Genomic DNA, 20,015 nt, shown 5'->3' on the forward strand with positions numbered 1-20,015 from the left:
ACAAAATCCCACAGAGAAATGGAACTGGTCTACAGTTTATAAGGCATAGTCATTGGGAAAGAATCATTCTAGGGTATCTGGAGAGGAAAACTGAATGCCTAAATTCTTCCCCATCAACATGTTCCCTTCAGAGAACATGTAATATCTTCCCAAAGAAATTGAATAATTACAATTAAAAAAAAGATAAAACAACAACTGAAATCGAATCCCAGGCAGTTCAGGGCATTTAAACTTCACTGGAAAACTGACAGAATGGTCTTCCCTTCAGACACTTTCCATCTGCAACAGTTCTATGCTCATGCAACAATGAAAGTTCATCGAATGGAGGCTGTGTTCCTAGCAGCTTGTGACAAAGTCAGCTTACAGTTTTCAAACAAACTAATATTGATGCAGCTTTATGCAGATACAAATTCTAGGGGCATTTTTCTAAATTACAAAATAAAACAAATTCACTCTTGTGTGTGAACAGAAAAATGGCATGATATTACCTCGTACAAATACTGTGTAGTCAGAATACACTGGAACTTTTAATTAATTATTCTTTTGCTAAAGAGCTTGAATTCAATAGTTACTTGTCTAGAAGGTATCTTGTTTGCTCTTCTTTTGATTTTGTTTGTTTTTAATTTTGCATCTGACCTATTCCTCCAGAAACAATTTTAGTAATGCTCATCCTGAATTCTTTGCACTTATCCTTTGAGGAAAATGTAGTAACAAAACACTTTGGAGAAAAGCCATGACATCTGGCATGAAAGCTGGGTGATGGTGTCAAAGATTTCCATTTTTCTTGCTGCTACTGGAACACTCTTGACATCCAAATTAGCTGTTGCTTTTAACAATAGAGCTCTCTCAAAAGATGTAATTTTTTTTTCCAGTTAAATTCCCTCAATAACATTCTGCATGTGGGGGAAGAAAGGGCAAACAAGTAGTTTTGAACTAGAAACCTGAAATTCAAATGCAATAAGCTTATTTAGACTGAAAAGAATCCAAAACACTTCTTCATTTGCCAATTAATAGGAAATCTCAAAAGAAAAATGCATGTTAAAATACCAGAGAAGACAGTTGTGACCTTCAATGCATTCTCATGAACAATTTAGTCTCAGAAGTTAACAACTAAAGACTGCATTGGTTTTTATATTCCTTGAATTCCAGTGTTATAGCTTTGAATGTGTAACATATTAAGATCTGAAGTCTCTAAATTTCTTTTACAACGTCAAAGTCATTCTCTTTCTTTCTTACTATTTTAATTCAACATTTACAACAACTCAAGATACACGTCTGCTTCCTTTTGAATATGTAAGGGGGATCACTGCGAGGAAGACAAAACAAGACACTGGTTACAGATGAAAAGTGGCACCAACCACGAATCATCCCAAATTTTTAAGTTTGTAATTCATTTGAAGGACTACACGGACAAACTCTAATTTTAGGTAAAATAAACATGGATAAGAGATGCCAAACACTATTACATCTATCAAAATTTAAAATTCAAGACAGAGCATTTAGTGAAATAAATAAGTTTGCTTTCTCTATTATTTCATTAGTTGTTTTTTTTTTTGCATTCCAAACAGCTGCTTGGCCTCTCTATTTATCAGTCAAGCAGTTTACAAAGACAAGAAGCCTCTATTTTAATAGACGGGACAAGAAAAAAAAATTGTGTCCTTTCTAGAAAAGCCACAATATTTATGATTTGCATTCACTTTCTGTAAATGCTACTAAGCCTTCACTAGTCCAAAAAATAATCTTAGAAAATAACACATATTCACCAGCACTGCTTTTTTTCCATACCAGTAACTATTGGGAAATAAAACTAACTCGGTACCCTCGGGAGTATTTAATAGATCTGGATGTGAGAAACAAATCACATTTTAATGTTGAGGATAATTTAGGATTTTTAACTATTACAAAAAAGTAGCACTTTGGGTTTCCAAGATGCTGAAGAAATTCCCTTAAAAATAGCCTAATATCAGTTTGAATTCTTAGCATTTAATAAAAAATTGGTTAAAAACAGAGTTAAAAAATGCCACACACACATTCTTCCTCACGTCTTCTCATATGATTACCACCTTTACTATTTCTACCAAAACCTTCAATTCTTCTCTTCTGTTACCGAAGTCTTCTCTAAATTTAGGCCACGGTTTTCAAAGCTGACCTATATTAGGCCAGTTTTGGATGGGGTAACAGAGATATTAAGAAGTTAAGATCTGTTGTGAGAAGAGTTGTCGGATTTCTTGAAATGAGATCTTTCCTATCAAAGCATGCACATCTGCACCTGTGGAAAAGAAGTTATTATCTAAGAATGACTAAATTAGGTGGATAGACAAATGCTATTGGCCACTTGGGAAAACACTGTCATCTGAAGGGCATGCCGCAGGTTTTAATCTTGGGCAGGGCTATGAGTGGAGCATCAAGTGAAACAGCACTTCTTTCCCTTCTCTCTGAGACACAGAATTGGCTATCAGACGGTTACTGAGTGGACTATAAGTAGGTCAACAGAAAAGCAGTATTTATCCAAAGCAGTGTTCTCAAAACCAACAGAAGTTTTAGCTTGAATGAAGCTATGAAGAGATGGATACAAGTTTACTTAGTCTATGGTACCCATAATACAGGATCAAAAATGGAAATCCTTCAATATACAAGGGCTGCTCTGAAAGTAATGCCTCCTAGTTTATGACGCTGGCCCACAATATCAGTGGCGGATGCCGATGACACGGCAGTACACATTGAACCTTCCCAGTGACGCTCCATTTCATTTTATTGCTGTGTGACAGATGACGGCAGAGGGGCAATCTGACAAAACAGTGCAACACAGAAGTTCATACGAAGCAAAGATATGAATTCCTCCATGTGGAAAAAGTGGCACCCATTGACATTTGTTGACCCTTGCTGAGTATTTATGCAGAACATCAGATGTCAACACAGTGAGGCGGCAGGCTGTGTGTTTCAGCAGTGGTGACAGCATCAGTAGGTCACCTCCACCGGAGAAAATTTTTTATGAGCACAGCATGCAGACTTTTATACATCGCCGGCACAAATGCATAGCTAATGGTGGTGACTACATTGAAAAACAGTGTTTTGTAGATGAGAATTTGCTTGATCAAACAATGCCATTCTTTTTGTACCAGATTCCATGGAAATAAGTAGAAGGCATTACTTTTAGAGCAACCTATGAATAATAGTTATACTATACACGTGTGCTGCATTGTAGTAAACGTCAAAGCTATTGGAAATGGCCCACTAGAGTCACATTCTTAGCCAGCACAGTCCTTGTCAGCAGGTATTGTAGTCCTATCTAGTTACGCTTTTACCTGAGAGACATTTTATGTCTCAAGTAAATGTGGATGTATTTACACATATAGACATAAATACATGTACACACACACACAACTATGTATACAGAGAAAGACAACTGATGTAATCTCCTTAGTGTGCCATTTTTCCTGTGGTAAACAGAATCTAAAGGTGGAAAAATTTCCTAAATCTGTGGGTACTAAATTTTCATATAAATAATACAGTCTGATTATGGGATAAGGCATCATGGAATAGAAGCTTTTACGTTGCTGTAGTCTGTAAAACATATAACATCTCTTGTTCCACATTTCCTCACTTTTTTGCATTTGTGGGATATAGTTTCAAAAAACATCTTCAATTCCTGTCATACTTTTGGTGCCATCATTTGCAAATATACCCTAGCAATGAGCTAGCCTGTCTCAGCTTGTGATCAAAGTAACACAGAGATCAAACTTGTATGCTTCCAGAAAAGACTGCAAAGAACAATGTTTTTAATATTAAATTCAACCACACATGCAGATACAAACTTTTCATTTATACCATATTTACTAAGTAAAATTTACCTGACAGAGCATCTTGTGCTTCAAAAAATGTACTGAGACCTCCTTTCACATAAGCCAGACTCCCCTCATTTTTCTTATTGGCTTGTTTCTTCAAGTTCACAACAGCCATTTTGAGCTGATCAAAACTGAAAAGAAAAACCAAAACGCATCATGGCATTCAAACAACAAAGAAGGTCATCTAATGAATAAATAGAACAAGTTACTTGGAAAATAAAGATAGCTACTGCTGCATAAACTGCTAAAGAGAGTAACTACTAACTAGTTTGATTCATGACAATCACTATTTACTCTTAGTCTGAAACACTGTGGATTATATTTTTTAGTTTAGTTTTTAATTTTTAAACTTAAATGGAAGATTCCAATTGCATGTGAAGAAATTCAATTTTTATGGCACAAACTAGTTAGGAAATTTCTTCTAAGTACGCACTACTGCTCTTAGCTAACTGCCTTTATTGCATGAAATAGGAGATAGTAAATCACTTAGTACACTATACTGACTACTGCAATATTAGAAGTTTCTTTAATATTGACATTTGTTTAAGTACAGATTAGTCCACAAAACGTTTACATTTTCTGAATTGCTTTAATATTTTTATGCTAATTTGCAAATATAGCTCAGAATTGAAGATAATAGTGGTGCAAACATATAGAAAAACTGAATGGATTCCTGCGTCATGAAATCAAGTGTTTTTGTCGAGGTCCACTGATTTTTATTTATTTATTTTTTTTTTGAGGAGGCTTGAAAGTACAATACTGCTATTCAACTTATTATTTATGTAACAGGTTTCTTTTTGCCTTAGTTTCCTAATATTTCTAGACTATTTCCAGTTCATATTTGATTTCACATTTTTATAATTTACAAGTAGCTGCAATAGCATGGAATCATTGGATGGCATGGGTTGCAAGGGACCTCCATGATCATCTAGACCCAACCCTTCTGCCATGGGCAGGGTTGCCAACCACTAGATCAGGCTGCCCAGGAGCCTCTTAAGTCTGTTGTTGAACACTTCCAAGTATGGTGCATCCATAACTTCCCTAGACAGCCTGTGCCGGTGCCTTCCCAATGAAGAATGTAAAGAACTTTTTCTCATTAGTTACGTTCCTAGATTCATTATAAAAGCACAGTGACAAAGAAGATCAGAAATGCAAACACATGATTTTCACCTTTAAAAAGCCTTTTATCCTACCTGCAGGACAAACCCATCTCCCTAATACAAAAAAAATTCAAATGTAATAACTACACCATACATCTGGGTGCAGAGGAAAACAATGAAATAAGGAAATTAAGATATACAGCAATTCCACCAATAGCCTTTGTCCATTTGAAACTGTGGTAGAAAATATGGTAACAAAAAAACAAAACAAAACTTTAGATCAGGCAGTAAGAAGGCTATCACCACCTGCAGAGGGATAAAAAAAACAACACTGGTGCACTTTACTTTTTGTACCAGCAATGTCACAACATTTTTGCTTTATTTCCTGTTTCCATCTGCTGGTCAGAAAGTACATTACTCAATGACTGGATTAGTCTACCTGGGCATACAAGAAGTACTTACCACCAGCTTTTTCAAACTAACAAAAATCTGTACGGAATCCTTTTTAAGCACTGTTTCATATTATCTGATGGTCTAATTGTATGTCTAAATAGTTTATTTATATTTGTCAGGCTGTTGCTGGGAAAAAAAAAAAAAAAAAAAAGATGCTATTTTGATTACTTAAAAAGAATTTCCTTAAAGGAAAAAACATACATAAGCTAACCAAAACATCGGTGCACCACACATTTAGCCCTTCCAACACCTGAGGTTACACAGAGGACAAGAACTAAATCTTTCCTCTGTATTTCCTGTACAGCAGCACAAATTATACATGGCAGATAATTCAAATTAATAGCAACAGAATATTTCTAAAATTAGACACTCTGAAGTGGGAAAAAAAATTGTTTCTTAAAGATACAGTTAGACTCAAAACATGATTAGATTTATCCTATCTTTTGAATCATTCTTCTATTTAATGTTTCCAAACTTTCTGAATTTTCAATACTAAAATTTTAAGTTTTCTAAAACAATATGAATGTTATTATTTTACTAGACTGAGGTGACCATGACTTAAAAGCTGTTGATATTCAAAGACAAATTGAATGGTGTTTCCCCCTCCCCCCCCCAAGTAAGATTAAAAATTTATGCAGATATTCGAAAACAAAAAAACAAACAAAAAACAACCAAACAACATTGAAATATTTCTTAATAGGAAGCTTCATGTTAAGATGACAATGGACTTTTTGGTGTAGTATGGGGTAAAATGGGACCAGACAAGGTAATATCAATTAATACTACTGACCATTAGCAAAATCAGTGTTTTTGCTGACACCTTCTCTTATTAGAGATATAACCATTACATTATACTGCTGCTTATATGCCATGGTAATAAGAATCAATTTATTTTTTTTAACGAGCATCCTTAAATGTAGCTTAATCATCTATGACATGCACAGGTCAAATCAGATCTCAGCTTCCAGTGGTGGTGATTCCACAGCTTTCAAAGTTTCATGCTTGTAGGGTTTAAGCCATCTACTATTGGTTTTAATCTTCATCTAACCTTACTGTTTTATTCTTAGTAAACCAGGAACAACTGCTATCTACCCTTGAACTGTCTATGTCTTTCAGAACAGCATTTCATAGTAATTTTATTTACTTCCTATGAGCACTTAATTCATTCACACTATATATGCAAATATTTACATAATTCTGTTCTTGTGGATCAGCTACCACCCTTCCTGAAGCAGAGGTTAAAATTAGGCAGAACAATGTAATTGACACTTAAAACAATGCCAGTGAGACTATTTATCCTCATACCTTATAAAACACAGTCTTGCTGACACACTTCAGAGGATGTTTTTTTACTGGACTGCTAACTAGTATTTATGGCATGTTTCAAACACCAGGTCATTGTACTACCATCACCTAACTGTGGGTCATTCCCATAGCTTTCCACAAAGACTGCTTTGCATCCCACCATGCTGCCCTTCCAGGAAATATCATGGAGGTTAAACTCTTCTACAAGAAGCAGGGCGAGCTCTATGGAGAGAGAGTATCTCAAGTCAATTAAACATTATTTTGTTTACTCCTTCATCTTACTGTAATGTCACCTTTCCTGGTCTCTTCAGCCAGCACTCAACCATCCTGCTACCCATTCCACTACGAAAGAATATTTTCAAGTTGCTCATTCACAAAGGTCAAGTCCTTGTCATTTTTTCCCCAGGCATCTTCCCCAGAAAGCCTGTTTGTATCCGTCACAGAACCCCAGGGTTACCCTACTTTACTCCAGTAATGCTCTTGTCTAAATCTACATGTGGAGCTAGAGCTCCCCTATTTGTTTCCCAGATTGTAGGCATGTAAAGTCACTTGAAGCTGGGCACTTTCAGTTGGTTTTGACTTTCTCAGCAGCTCTCTCAGTTCCATCACAGGGCCATACACGCACCACTCTGATCTCTGTACCTTCAGTTATCTGCAAGCTGCTATCACAATTCCCTGACATTTCTAATTTGAAGGTTTTGTCACAAACTGCAAACCCACTGGCAAAAAAACGTTTCCCTTTCATTATTTCAGATGAATCACATTTCTCACTGACAGTCCTTATTCATCAATAGAAAGTTCATGGCTATAGAAGTAACAGAAGTGAAAATGCCACCTCTGAAACTAGTTCTACAACCAGCTGTGAACCTACAGGATGCTTCTACTACTACTACCATCTTTCTATGCTTCACCTGTAAATCAAAGAAAATACCTGGGCCCCCACGTTCTTCATCTTTGTACCCAGAGCTTTGCAATCACTTTGTCCTACATCTCTCTTGGCAGACTTAGGGCTTGTCATGGTTCTATGTTTTTTGTTTTTGTTTTTTTGTTTTTGGGTTTCAGTATTCCACATCAAAACATCATGTAGTGTACGGGGCATTAAAGTGTCACTGCCCAATCCCACGTACCTATCCCTGTACATTACAGCAGTCACGGGATCTGGCCCTTCCGGGTGGGGGGGCGCTCTCTTGCTGCCTGGCAGTGGGTGCTGGAGGTGCTTTCCTAGCCGTTCCAAGCTTTTCAGGTTTGAATCGGTCCCGGGAACTCTCTCTCTCTCATCTTGTCTGATTTATTAATCTCAATTGCAATTAAATTGTATCTATTGTGTTATCTTGTATTCCGATATTATAGTAAAATAAGTTTTCCTCCATAGATTGTTGCCGCTGTTCTTTTCCTCCCTTCCTTCCTTCCCATTTTTGTGGGACTGGGGTGGGGGGGGGGGGGGAGGGCAGAGGCCTGTCGCCCCTGTCACGGACATAGATTGATCTGGTCAAATCCGTGACAGATTTTTGGCGCCCAACGTGGGGCAACTGCTTTTTAGCTTTCTGAACGAATCTCTTTTTCTCTCTGCTCTTAGAGAGCTTAGTTAGGGAGCATTATCAGTAGTTCAGGTTTCTGTGCTGGAAAACCTGACCTTGAAAGATTAGGCGTACTGCCAGTGTTCTGGGATATTTGTAAACTTTGAGCACTACTTAGTCTGAGTAGTGCCTTTTTTCTTTTTTTTTCCCTCCTCTTGTTAGCTTCAATTCATTAACCCTTTTTCAGCAAGCACCAGCGATGAACCCACTCGTTATCGTGGGGGTGCTGGGTAAAGGATTAAAAGCAATGGTGTTATTCACAACCTACTGGCCAATAATCCAGCTCATAATTATGTGTTGTGGAATTGCAACCATATATAGGTACCTAAATACACTGATGGAGACACCTATGTTTTACCTATTTGCAATGTGGTATGATTTGAACTTTGACATCTACATCCCAGAAGGAATGGCTAATTTCACAAACAACTACATCCCAGAAGGAATGGCTAATTTCACAAACAACTACATCCCAAATGGAATAGCTAATTTTACAAACAATACGATGTTCAGACCAGTCTCCGGGTTTTCTTCTCGGTTTGTCAAACGTTTTTTGAATCCTGAATTAATAGTCATGTTGTTGTTGTTGTTCGTGTCATCAATTCTCCTGAATGTATTCCAGTTCATTCGTAATAAGGGAAAGGAGTCTCCTCCAAAACTAGAGAATGATGATTGGCAGGGAATATGGAGAGGTTTAGGAAAGGTTTTAGAAGCATGGGGACCCGCAGTGTCATGGGATTTTACTCTTGAACACCTGTGGGATCCTGAGAAACTAAGCCAGTATTTGAGTCAGGGACTATGCGGCTTACATAAATCTAAGGAGGTACAACTTATTTGGGGTTTGGCTTGTGCTTACCGCGCCCTATATAATACCATTCTGGAGACAGAGAGTTTCCGAGCTGAGGTTCAAGCCAAAGGGGAAAATCCCCAAGTCAAATCTAATCAATCACAGGAGACACCAGTAACAATACCAGTTGCTCCTGTGGAGGGCAAGAAATGGAAACGAGTGTCTTCGCGTCTTGAACGAAAAAGAGAAGAAGAGGAGGAGGAGGAGGAAGATCCAGGCGAGGGGCCCTCCTCAGAACCACCACCATCGCGAAAGGCAAAAGCGAAAACTAAGAGACATGCAGAAGAGAGTGATGAAGAGGAAGTCTCTATTACTACTCGCCGGCCTCTAAAGATGACTGAAATCCAAGGTTCAAGAAAGGAGTTCACACGGCGCCTGAATGAAAGTCTTGTTTCCTGGTTGGTTCGCTGTTGGGACAGTGGGGCCCATAGCTTGTCTCTGGATGGTAATGAAGCTCGCCAACTAGGTGCCATTGCCAGAGATCCAGCTATTGATAGAGGAATTAGTCGATGTTCGGATGAGGCTGCCTCCCTCTGGGAACGAGTGTTAACAGCTGTGAAGGAAAAGTATCCCTTCAAAAATGGCTTGAAGATTGCAATGAAAAAATGGGATACAGTTGAAAAGGGTATCCAGTATTTGAGGGAAATAGGCGTGGTGGAAATGTTGTATGACCCTGACTTTGTTCCTAACCACCCACAACAAAACCGCGACCCTGAAAGAGTGAGGACAACGCCTGAGATATGGCAGAAAATCGTGACAACAGCGCTGGACAAATATGCCGCTACACTAACGTCAGCATGTGACAGATACCAGGAACAACAGAGAACGCCCTTAGTTTATGAATTAATTCTTACGCTCCAAAACTACGAACAATTGCTGTCCCCAATTCATTCTGCCGTTGCTGCAATATCAAGAATGACGGAGCAAGTGTCTCAACTGATTAACCATGACAAACCTGTAGCAGTATCAGAAACGCTTGATGAAGATCAGGATAATCAAACAAGTCTAGCAAAGGATGTGAAGGAGATGAAGGAGACGATGAGATTTTTGCGAGCCCACCTAACTAAAGACGATGAACCTTCCTTCTTACATGCACGATCAAAAATCTCAGCTGTTAGAGGCAGACGCTCTCCGGCTCAAGTAAGGAATAATACACCGCGAATTACCTTATGGTATTACCTACGTGACCATGGAGAAGACATGGGGAAGTGGCACGGTCAACCTACTCCTGTACTACGAGCCCGGGTGAAAGAATTACAAGGCAGATCTACCACCAGTGCAGTTGCTCCAGTTACCACAGGTAATGAATAGAGGGGCCCTGCCCTCAGTCAGGGGGGGGAAAGGGATAATAGAGTATATTGGACTGTGTGGATTCGATGGCCTGGCACATCAGAACCACTGAAATATAAGGCCCTGGTGGACACTGGTGCACAGTGCACTCTGATGCCCTCGAGTCATGAAGGGACAGAATCAATCCATATTTCTGGAGTGACCGGGGGCTCTCAAGAATTGACTGTGTTGGAGGCTGAGATAAGCCTCACTGGTAAGGACTGGCAAAAACATCCTATTGTGACGGGCCCAGGGGCTCCATGTATACTAGGTATTGATTATCTCAGAAGAGGGCATTTCAAGGATCCTAAGGGGTATCGATGGGCCTTTGGAATAGCTGCTGTGGACACAGACAACATTAAGCAGCTATCTGTTTTGCCTGGCCTGTCAGAAGATCCATCTGTTGTGGGGCTGCTGCGAGTAAAAGAGCAACACGTACCGATTGCTACAAAAATGGTGCACAGGCGTCAGTACCGCACCAACAGGGATTCTTTGCTCCCCATTCATAAGTTAATTCGTCAACTAGAGAGCCAGGGAGTGATCAGCAAAACTCACTCGCCTTTTAACAGCCCCATATGGCCAGTGCGTAAAGCCAGTGGAGAATGGAGGCTGACGGTGGACTACCGTGGCCTGAATGAAGTCACACCCCCACTGAGTGCTGCTGTGCCGGACATGTTAGAACTCCAGTATGAACTGGAGTCAAAAGCGGCCAAATGGTATGCCACCACTGACATTGCTAATGCCTTCTTTTCCATCCCTTTGGCCAAAGAATGTAAGCCACAGTTTGCTTTCACATGGAGGGGCATTCAGTATACCTGGAACCGTTTGCCCCAGGGGTGGAAACACAGCCCGACCATTTGCCATGGGTTGATTCAAACTGTATTGGAACAGGGCAGTGCTCCTGAGCACCTGCAGTACATTGATGACATCATTGTGTGGGGCGATACAGCAGAAGAAGTCTTCACAAAAGGAGAGAGAATGATCCAAATTGTTCTGAGTGCTGGTTTTGCTATTAAGCGAAGCAAAGTGAAAGGACCTGCCCAGGAGATTCAGTTCCTAGGTATAAAGTGGCAAGATGGCCGTCATCACATCCCGACAGATGTGATCGACAAAATCACTGCTATGTCTCCACCCACTAGCAAAAGAGAGACACAATCTTTTCTGGGTGCAGTGGGCTTTTGGAGAATGCATGTTCCAAACTACAGCCTCATTGTAAGCCCCCTTTATTATGTGACGCGAATGAGAAATGAGTTTACATGGGGCCCTGAGCAGCAGCAGGCTTTTGAACAGATTAAACAGGAGATAGCCCGTGCCGTGGCCCTAGGGCCAGTACGGACGGGACAGGGTATAAAGAACATCCTCTATACTGCTGCTGGAGAGAACGGTCCCACTTGGAGTTTGTGGCAAAGAGCCTCAGGAGAGACACGAGGCCGACCCCTGGGATTCTGGAGTCGGGCATACAGAGGGTCTGAAGAGCACTACACTCCAACTGAGAAGGAGATCTTAGCCGCTTATGAAGGGGTTCGGGCTGCTTCCGAAGTAGTCGGTACTGAAACACAGCTCCTTCTGGCACCACGACTGCCAGTGCTGAACTGGATGTTTAAAGGAAAGGTTCCCTCCATCCATCATGCTACTGATGCCTCTTGGAGTAAGTGGATTGCACTGATTACACAACGAGCACGGATGGGGAACCTCAGCCGTCCAGGAATCCTAGAGATCATCATGGACTGGCCTGAAGGTAAAAAGTTTGGAACACCACCGGGAGAAGAAGTATCGCGTGCTAAAGAAGCCCCACCATACAATGAACTACCAGAGAATGAAAAGAAATATGCCCTGTTCACAGATGGATCGTGTCGTATTGTGGGAAAGCATCGCAGATGGAAAGCTGCTGTGTGGAGCCCCACACGACAAGTTGCAGAGGCCACTGAAGGGAAAGGAGAATCAAGCCAATTTGCAGAGGTAAAGGCTATCCAACTGGCCTTAGATGTTGCTGAACGGGAGAGGTGGCCAATGCTCTATCTTTACACTGACTCATGGATGGTAGCGAATGCCTTATGGGGGTGGTTACAGCAGTGGGAGCAAAATAACTGGCAAAGAAGGGGTAAACCTATTTGGGCTGCTGAACTGTGGAAAGACATTGCTGCCCGAACAAAGACTATAGTTGTAAAGGTGCGCCATGTAGATGCTCATGTGCCCAAGAGTCGGGCTACTGAAGAACAGCAAAATAACCATCAGGTAGATCGAGCTGCCAGAATTGAGGTGGCTCAAATAGACCTGGACTGGCAGAACAAGGGTGAATTATTTCTGGCTCGGTGGGCCCATGAGACCTCAGGTCATCAAGGGAGAGATGCAACATACAAATGGGCTAGAGACCGAGGGGTGGACTTAACTATGGATGCCATTGCACAGGTTATTCATAACTGTGAAACATGTGCCATCATCAAACAAGCCAAGAGGATGAAACCTCTGTGGGAGGAAGGGCGATGGCAAAAGTACAAATATGGGGAGGCCTGGCAGGTTGATTATATCACCTTGCGACGATCTCGCAATGGTAAGCATTATGTGCTTACTATGGTGGAGGCAACCACTGGGTGGCTTGAAACATATGCAGTACCCCATGCTACCGCCCGAAACACCATACTGGGTCTCGAGAAACAAGTCCTGTGGCGACACGGCACACCAGAAAGGATTGAGTCAGATAATGGGACTCATTTCAAAAATTCTCTTGTAAATACTTGGGCCAAAGATCATGGCATCGAGTGGATTTACCACATTCCCTATCATGCTCCAGCCTCTGGTAAAATTGAACGATACAATGGATTGTTAAAAACGATGCTAAAAGCACTGGGTGGCGGAACATTTAAGCACTGGGAGAAGCATTTGGCAGAAGCCACCTGGTTGGTCAATACCAGAGGATCTATTAATCGTGATGGTCCTAACCAATCCAGTTCCCTACATACCGTAGAGGGAGATAAAGTCCCTGTTGTACATGTAAAGAACATGTTAGGAAAGGCAGTTTGGGTTCTTCCAGCTTCTGGAAAGGGCAAACCTCTCCGTGGTACAGTTTTTGCCCAGGGACCAGGATCCACTTGGTGGGTAATGCAGAAGAATGGGGATGTCCAATGTGTACCACAAGGAAACTTGATGTTGGGGGAGTGCAGTTACTAATTCTATGTATATGTATATAGCCATGTGTGCATTTTAATCATTTTTTGTTTGTTTGTATATATGTATATATATTTTAAGCATGATGTAACGATGTAGAATAAGGGGTGGAATGTCATGGTTCTATGTTTTTTGTTTCTGTTTTTTTGTTTTTGGGTTTCAGTATTCCACATCAAAACATCATGTAGTGTACGGGGCATTAAAGTGTCACTGCCCCAATCCCAGCTACCTATCCCTGTACATTACAGCAGTCACGGGATCTGGCCCTTCCAGGTGGGGGGGGCGCTCTCTTGCTGCCTGGCAGTGGGTGCTGGAGGGTGCTTTCCTGGCCGTTCCAAGCTTTTCAGGTTTGAATCGGTCCCGGGAACTCTCTCTCTCTCATCTTGTCTGATTTATTGATCTCAATTGCAATTAAATTGTATCTATTGTGTTATTTTGTATTCCGATATTATAGTAAAATAAGTTTTCCTCCATAGATTGTTGCCGCTGCTCTTTTCCTCCCTTCCTTCCTTCTCATTTTTGTGGGACTGGGGTGCGGGGGGGGGAGGGCAGAGGCCTGTCGCCCCTGTCACGGACATAGATTGATCTGGTCAAATCCGTGACAGGGCTACCCACATAAGTGAGCAACAGAAGGGCAAAGCTTATAGCAAACTTCTTAAAAACACATCAAAAGTTGATTGTTCTTTCTTACTGTATTGTCTTCTCAGCTTTATAAAAACCTGAAAGCCATTTTGTTGTGTTACACACAATTAAATCACCCTACTGTTACTTATTTCAAAAGATGCCATCTTTGTGTGTATATTAGGTAACAATGACCTCTCATTGTTTTGACTCCTTTATCTACCATAAATTAAGAGTAAATTAAATTACTTCCCAAGTAGATCAATGGAGATATTTTTGAGCTCTTAGAACAAACCAAAACACAGTCCTTCCCCCTTGCAAAAACAAAACAAAACACCAAACCACCTGATCTTATAATTACACAATGAAATAAATTTGCAACATGGTACTTCCCTTCAGACTGCTGATCAGAATACTCAATGGAAAGCAAAATTCATCCTCCACTAAAAATGGCTTCAAGAATTATCTGAACACCAGCAAACAGAAGTTTCATAACTCACACATGCAGACATATACGTGTAAGGTGTCTGTGTAAGCACACATTACTGCGTACGAGATATAATAATGAAGAATTGTCAAGATTTTTAAGACTTACACCCAAAATTTACTCAGTGGTCCATCTTCTTCCTACTGCAGCATTTCCAATAGGAATTAACTTAAAGCTGATGGATATCACTAACAGTTTTACTCTTAGTCTGTTTATCATCCTCATCCTGAGCCTCTAGTCACAAGTTAACATCTGGAATTTCCACTCAAATCCATGTTACTTAATTTCTTTGTTCATAAAGGTATTCAAATCCGAAGCAAGGCAACTGCCATCTCACACAGAAAAAAAATTAGGCTACAAATCAAGTATGGTTAAAACTGATATTCCATTGTGAACACATTGAGCAAGCAGTCCTTGTTGATTCCAGTCTAAAGCCAAACAGAAATACCACAGACAGCAGAGATTACAGGTATGTTACTTTAATGTCAATTACCAATGGCACATCTACTATACAAGAAAATCTATTTGATGTTATTAAAGCAATTATTCATACAGTAGCAACAAACCTTGTTGTTGAATGGTTCTCAATCAGGTACCATGCAGCAGAGAAGTTTTCACTAGTGAAATCAGCACTCATCCCAGGGAACAGCATCTCTAAATCTTTTTGAGGAAATCTGCCTCTGAAAAATGAATACTCATTACTTCAGTAAGAGACACTATGATGAATTGTTTACAGTTTAAAAAGTTGCATAAAACAGCAGCTCAAATTCCAACAAAATGTAAATACAAACTTGCAATTCACAATTAAAAATAAATCTGGTATTTCAGACACAGTATGACTGGGAAAGAAAAGACTGAAATCTAAACTAAGTAAAACCTCTTCTGTCATTTTGATTTTATCGCTATGCATATGAAAGAAAGCACTGTATGCAAAATATTTTAAAAAGAAAGAACTGCTGCATTCAGAAAACAGGACAAACTCACTATGATACTACTGATATCCAAGCAAGAGACCATTAATGCTGAATATATTTTAAGTCAACTCTACCCTTTAAAAAGGGAAATATCTATTCCAAGTAGAGTAAATCAGAATATTCTCTATAATCTATGAACTAGTTTCTATCCAACATGACAGGACATCATCAGGTTTACTGCTTGTAAGTGATCTTGCATCATCCCTGTCTAGAGGCCAACCAATTTGCAGCAGGAGTCTATTTGTTTTTAGTCAGTCTTACCATGCAGAGAGCCAACTGCTTGTGAAAGCTGAATTCTGCAATGTTAGTTTTCAAATTACAAGCAGTTTTGAAGATACTCACATAGCAAATGTAATTCATTTAAGTCAGTAGAATAAAAAAAAAGTTAAATCACTTGTGATGAAAACACAACAATATTTTTCTCAGTCCAGACACACACATAACACTTGGCCCAGCAAGTGTAATTAATTCACCAAGTTTATTAATTCCACTAAGCACACAATATATCACCAAATGCACTTACCACTCTGTTCTTTACCACCAGTTATATCCAATTTTCAGAAACTAATTTTGCCAAAGTACCTTAAAGCTTTGTTATTTCATTTTCAGATCAGGAAGTCAATAAAATTCCTCTCTGATGTTCACAAGCTAGGTGAATTCTGCTATACAAAGTACTTTAGACATGAATGCAAAACTGCAGTATCTTGCATTCAAGATCAAACCTGGGGGATGGGAGTCAATCCAGAATTGGAAATTACATTAAAAATGTCAAGAAACTACCTGAATGGGCTGCAAAGTGATGATTTGTTAGAAAGCTATTTCTGTCTGTAGCCAAAACGTATATCAAGATGGCTGAAGTTGCTTTTAATACAGAAGACAACACAAAAAACAAACAAAAAAACCCCCAACAATTTAAATTAAGAATATCTAAAGGCAAGCATGTTAAGTACAATTATACAAAAATAAAATTTGTTTTCTCCAAATTTCTATTCGTATCTAAATGGTTATTAGCACACGCAGGTTCAAACAAGCACATACATAATGACCAGTACAAAAGTTATTCATCAGTAGCACCTGATTAGAACAAGGGTATGAAACAACACTTTTTCAAAATGAGAATGTATCAAAGGAAATGCAAGGAAAAGTGATGAGAGATACAAGAAGTAGAGAAACAGGGAAAACATTGTGAGAAACAAACAGAGCAGTTAACAACAAAGATCCCAACATTTCTATGAGCTCAATGAAAATAATGCAATAATGCAATATAAAAAATAATAATTAGTAGAGATTCAAGATTATCCCATGACCTTTAATTTCACAAATGCCTGTTATGTTCCTTGAAACATACTCGAAGGCAATATCTTATTTTTCAAAGTATTTAAAAGAACAGAAGAATTTACAGGACAGGATTTCATATGTGATGACGTGTCATCCATGTCCAAAAATCCTTTCACATTAAATGCATATGTGATTGCACCTTTCTGGTATGATTTTTTAATGCTAAAAGAAAATCAAAACAATAGCAACAAAAAGCACTTTTGGTTACCTTGAATGAGACTATGAACTTTTTATAAACAATATATTAGTGCAGGTAACACAATACAGAAGCATAATTTTGTTCTTATTTTTCAGAACTTCAATATATTTCCTCAGAAGCCAACAGAAACAGATACAACACAGAAGGTACATACACTCAACAAATATACCATCACTAAACACTACTGCTGCTACAAGACTCCAAGATATACGCATGACAGTTTAAGCTTATGTATAAGTTATGTAATTCATAGAAAAAATATAAATACACTGAGATAAAGACCAATTATTTAGCTAGGGATGTAATAAATTCCTGCAAATGAGTTTTGCCCACAGACTGTGTGACAGAAACAAAGTTTTTTTCAGTTCAGTGTTTGACTGCATTGAAAAGTTATTGGAAGCTTTTTTCCAGCAGATGTATTCGTGTAGAGCCATAAATTAGCAATGAGTTTATGGCTGCTTTTATCTATGCGGACATTTTTTAGAGACAGCCACAACAGAGTAGAAACATGAACGTGTATGTGTGTGGTAGGTTAACTGTATGTTATACTCTATGGTGTAGTACTCTTATTTTTAGTCATAAATTCTACCAGTAGTTTTTCCACTAACAGATATGGGTAGCTTGAACTGACTTGGTACAGCTGTCTTTGCAACAAGCTGCTCACTAAGAAGTTCAATCTGAAAGTGATTGAACTCAATCTCTCCAACTTTCTCAAATGTCTGGCCAGATGGGCCTAAAAAGAGATTGACTACACAGACAAAAGTTTGTTTCATTAACTTCCATTAGTAAATTAAATAAATAAGTCCTTAGACATTGTTCTCATGAAAACTTGCTTACCATTCACTTATAAACAAGCACATATGTGACTTGAGAAGTATTTCTGTTTTACTCATTTTGACATCATAGGCTGAGCATGAACTAGTAGGAAAAGTTGAGATCACGCTAGCACACAGTGAGATTGTCCATTGCTCTTCTGCTGAATTGCTAGTTCTAGAGAAGTCAATTCAGGAAGCAACAACTCTTAATACTTCATCACTGATTAAAAAGCAATCACTGCAAAAGGAGCTGGCAACCAAAAAGGAACCCAGAAAGAATTTAAAGAAAAGAAGTGGTGAGTTTAATGTATGTGAAGATTCTGCTGAAAGTGTGAAGTTAGAGAAATGCATAAAAGTAAAGTGCATTTATATGCTTTCTGCTAGGCAGGTTATTTTACTCACTGCAAAACCAGACCTTGTACTAAAGCTCTGGCTAACATTTTAAAGTAGTCTTATTCATTCCTCAGAACTATCAGGCTGTAACTTAAAAGACAAAGGAATTAAAGTTTTACATACTGTTTATGTTCATGAGATAACCATAATAAAAAGAAATTTGGTTTCAGGCCGCTATATACTTTCACGTTCCTCAAACATATTTTGACTACCTCTAATACAGTCACGCAGAACTCCAATTGCTTCCACGTAAAGGGCATACAAATCTGCTTTGGATTCAAAATGCATTGGGTATAATCAATTCCCTTTGGTTACATCTGCCCAGCAATACAAGTTAATCCCTACATCATCCCAAACTTAGGTTCTGTATAGTCCTTAAAAATTCTACAGAACTTGCACATACACAGAGCATTTATATTCTCCGGAGGTTTCAGATCAGCTGTGATCTCCATAGGTAAATCACAGCCCTCAACCAATCACAATTTAGTATTACAGAAAATTCTTGAGTCATGGGAACAAAAAGCAATGGATACAAAAAAAACACCCAAACAAAACAACAACAGGGCTCTTGACTATGAATGCAACACTAAGTTGTAACTTCTGTAAAGATTACACTGCTCCCAGTCTCGGTGTGTGTTTTCCAGCATACATGACAATGTACAGCAATTAAAAGCCAGTCCAAAAACAGAACACAACGACCAAAAGGTAACCTGAACCTCAATTCCACAGGAGCTTATAGGTCAAAATAAGCAACTTTAAATAAACACAGATCCTGAATAGCAACCAGTGTAAACAGGTCAACCCAGAGCTACTCTACACTCCCTCTCTGTCTGGTACCAGAGTCCTAGAAGCAGGCTTTGTACCAGCTGTACTGTGTTAATCCTGCACACAAGAAGACCAGCATAAGGGACACTGGAGTAGACTAAACAAGACAAATCAAAAGGCACTAACAAAGATCCCTCCAACAGCAAAGACACAGATGCACTCTGACAATTACTGTCTAATAGTTCTGGGTTTATCAGAAATACGACAACAAATGACAACCATATCTGAAAATGGCAGAATGTGGTAAAACTTGTTAAGAGGTTAATACGCAGATACCTGAAATTGATCATCAGCCTTACAAGAAGAAAACACTGCTATTATTTTTAGCAACATAAAAATACGACACACATTCTGCATCTCTCTCCTACAGGTTTTTTTAGATACCACTGTGATGAAAGTTTCCACGAGCCTATCATACCCAAGAATGAAGTTTCATACAAGTCATTTAAAAATAAACATGTTACCACAGGCTCCAGAAAGCCTCTTCCCATCTCACAGCAGCAAAATGATGTTTGCCATTAGATGGCAGCGTAAGATCATCTCTTCCCTCTGCCAGATGAAGTGTTTTGGAAGCTGGCGTGGGAAGAGGGAAGCATCTGTATTGAGTGGGTGGATACAGAAGTATGTGGAATGTACTTAACATGTCAGCATTTGCTTTCATGTAGGAGATGTATCCACCATAATGACCTCTGCTACATGCAAAACAACAAACAATACTTAAAATTTTTCAAACTACTGCAGT

At 39.2% G+C, this 20,015-nt stretch overlaps 1 protein-coding gene across 1 annotated transcript in view; it reads right to left on the reverse strand.

The window, feature by feature from the left end:
* EXOC2 (exocyst complex component 2) overlaps positions 1-20,015 on the reverse strand; it is a 132,696-nt gene that overhangs the window by 87,681 nt on the left and 25,000 nt on the right. The window contains exons 5-6 of the mRNA XM_042869566.1: positions 15,296-15,409; positions 3,852-3,976 (exon numbers count right to left, since the gene is read on the reverse strand). Coding sequence (XP_042725500.1) covers positions 3,852-3,976; positions 15,296-15,409 — 239 coding nt within the window. The remainder of the gene's footprint in view (positions 1-3,851; positions 3,977-15,295; positions 15,410-20,015) is intronic.

Source organism: Lagopus leucura, unplaced genomic scaffold (assembly GCF_019238085.1).
Source record: "Lagopus leucura isolate 7727_CA_CO unplaced genomic scaffold, USGS_WTPT01 Super-Scaffold_100002, whole genome shotgun sequence".
NCBI lineage: Eukaryota > Metazoa > Chordata > Aves > Galliformes > Phasianidae > Lagopus > Lagopus leucura.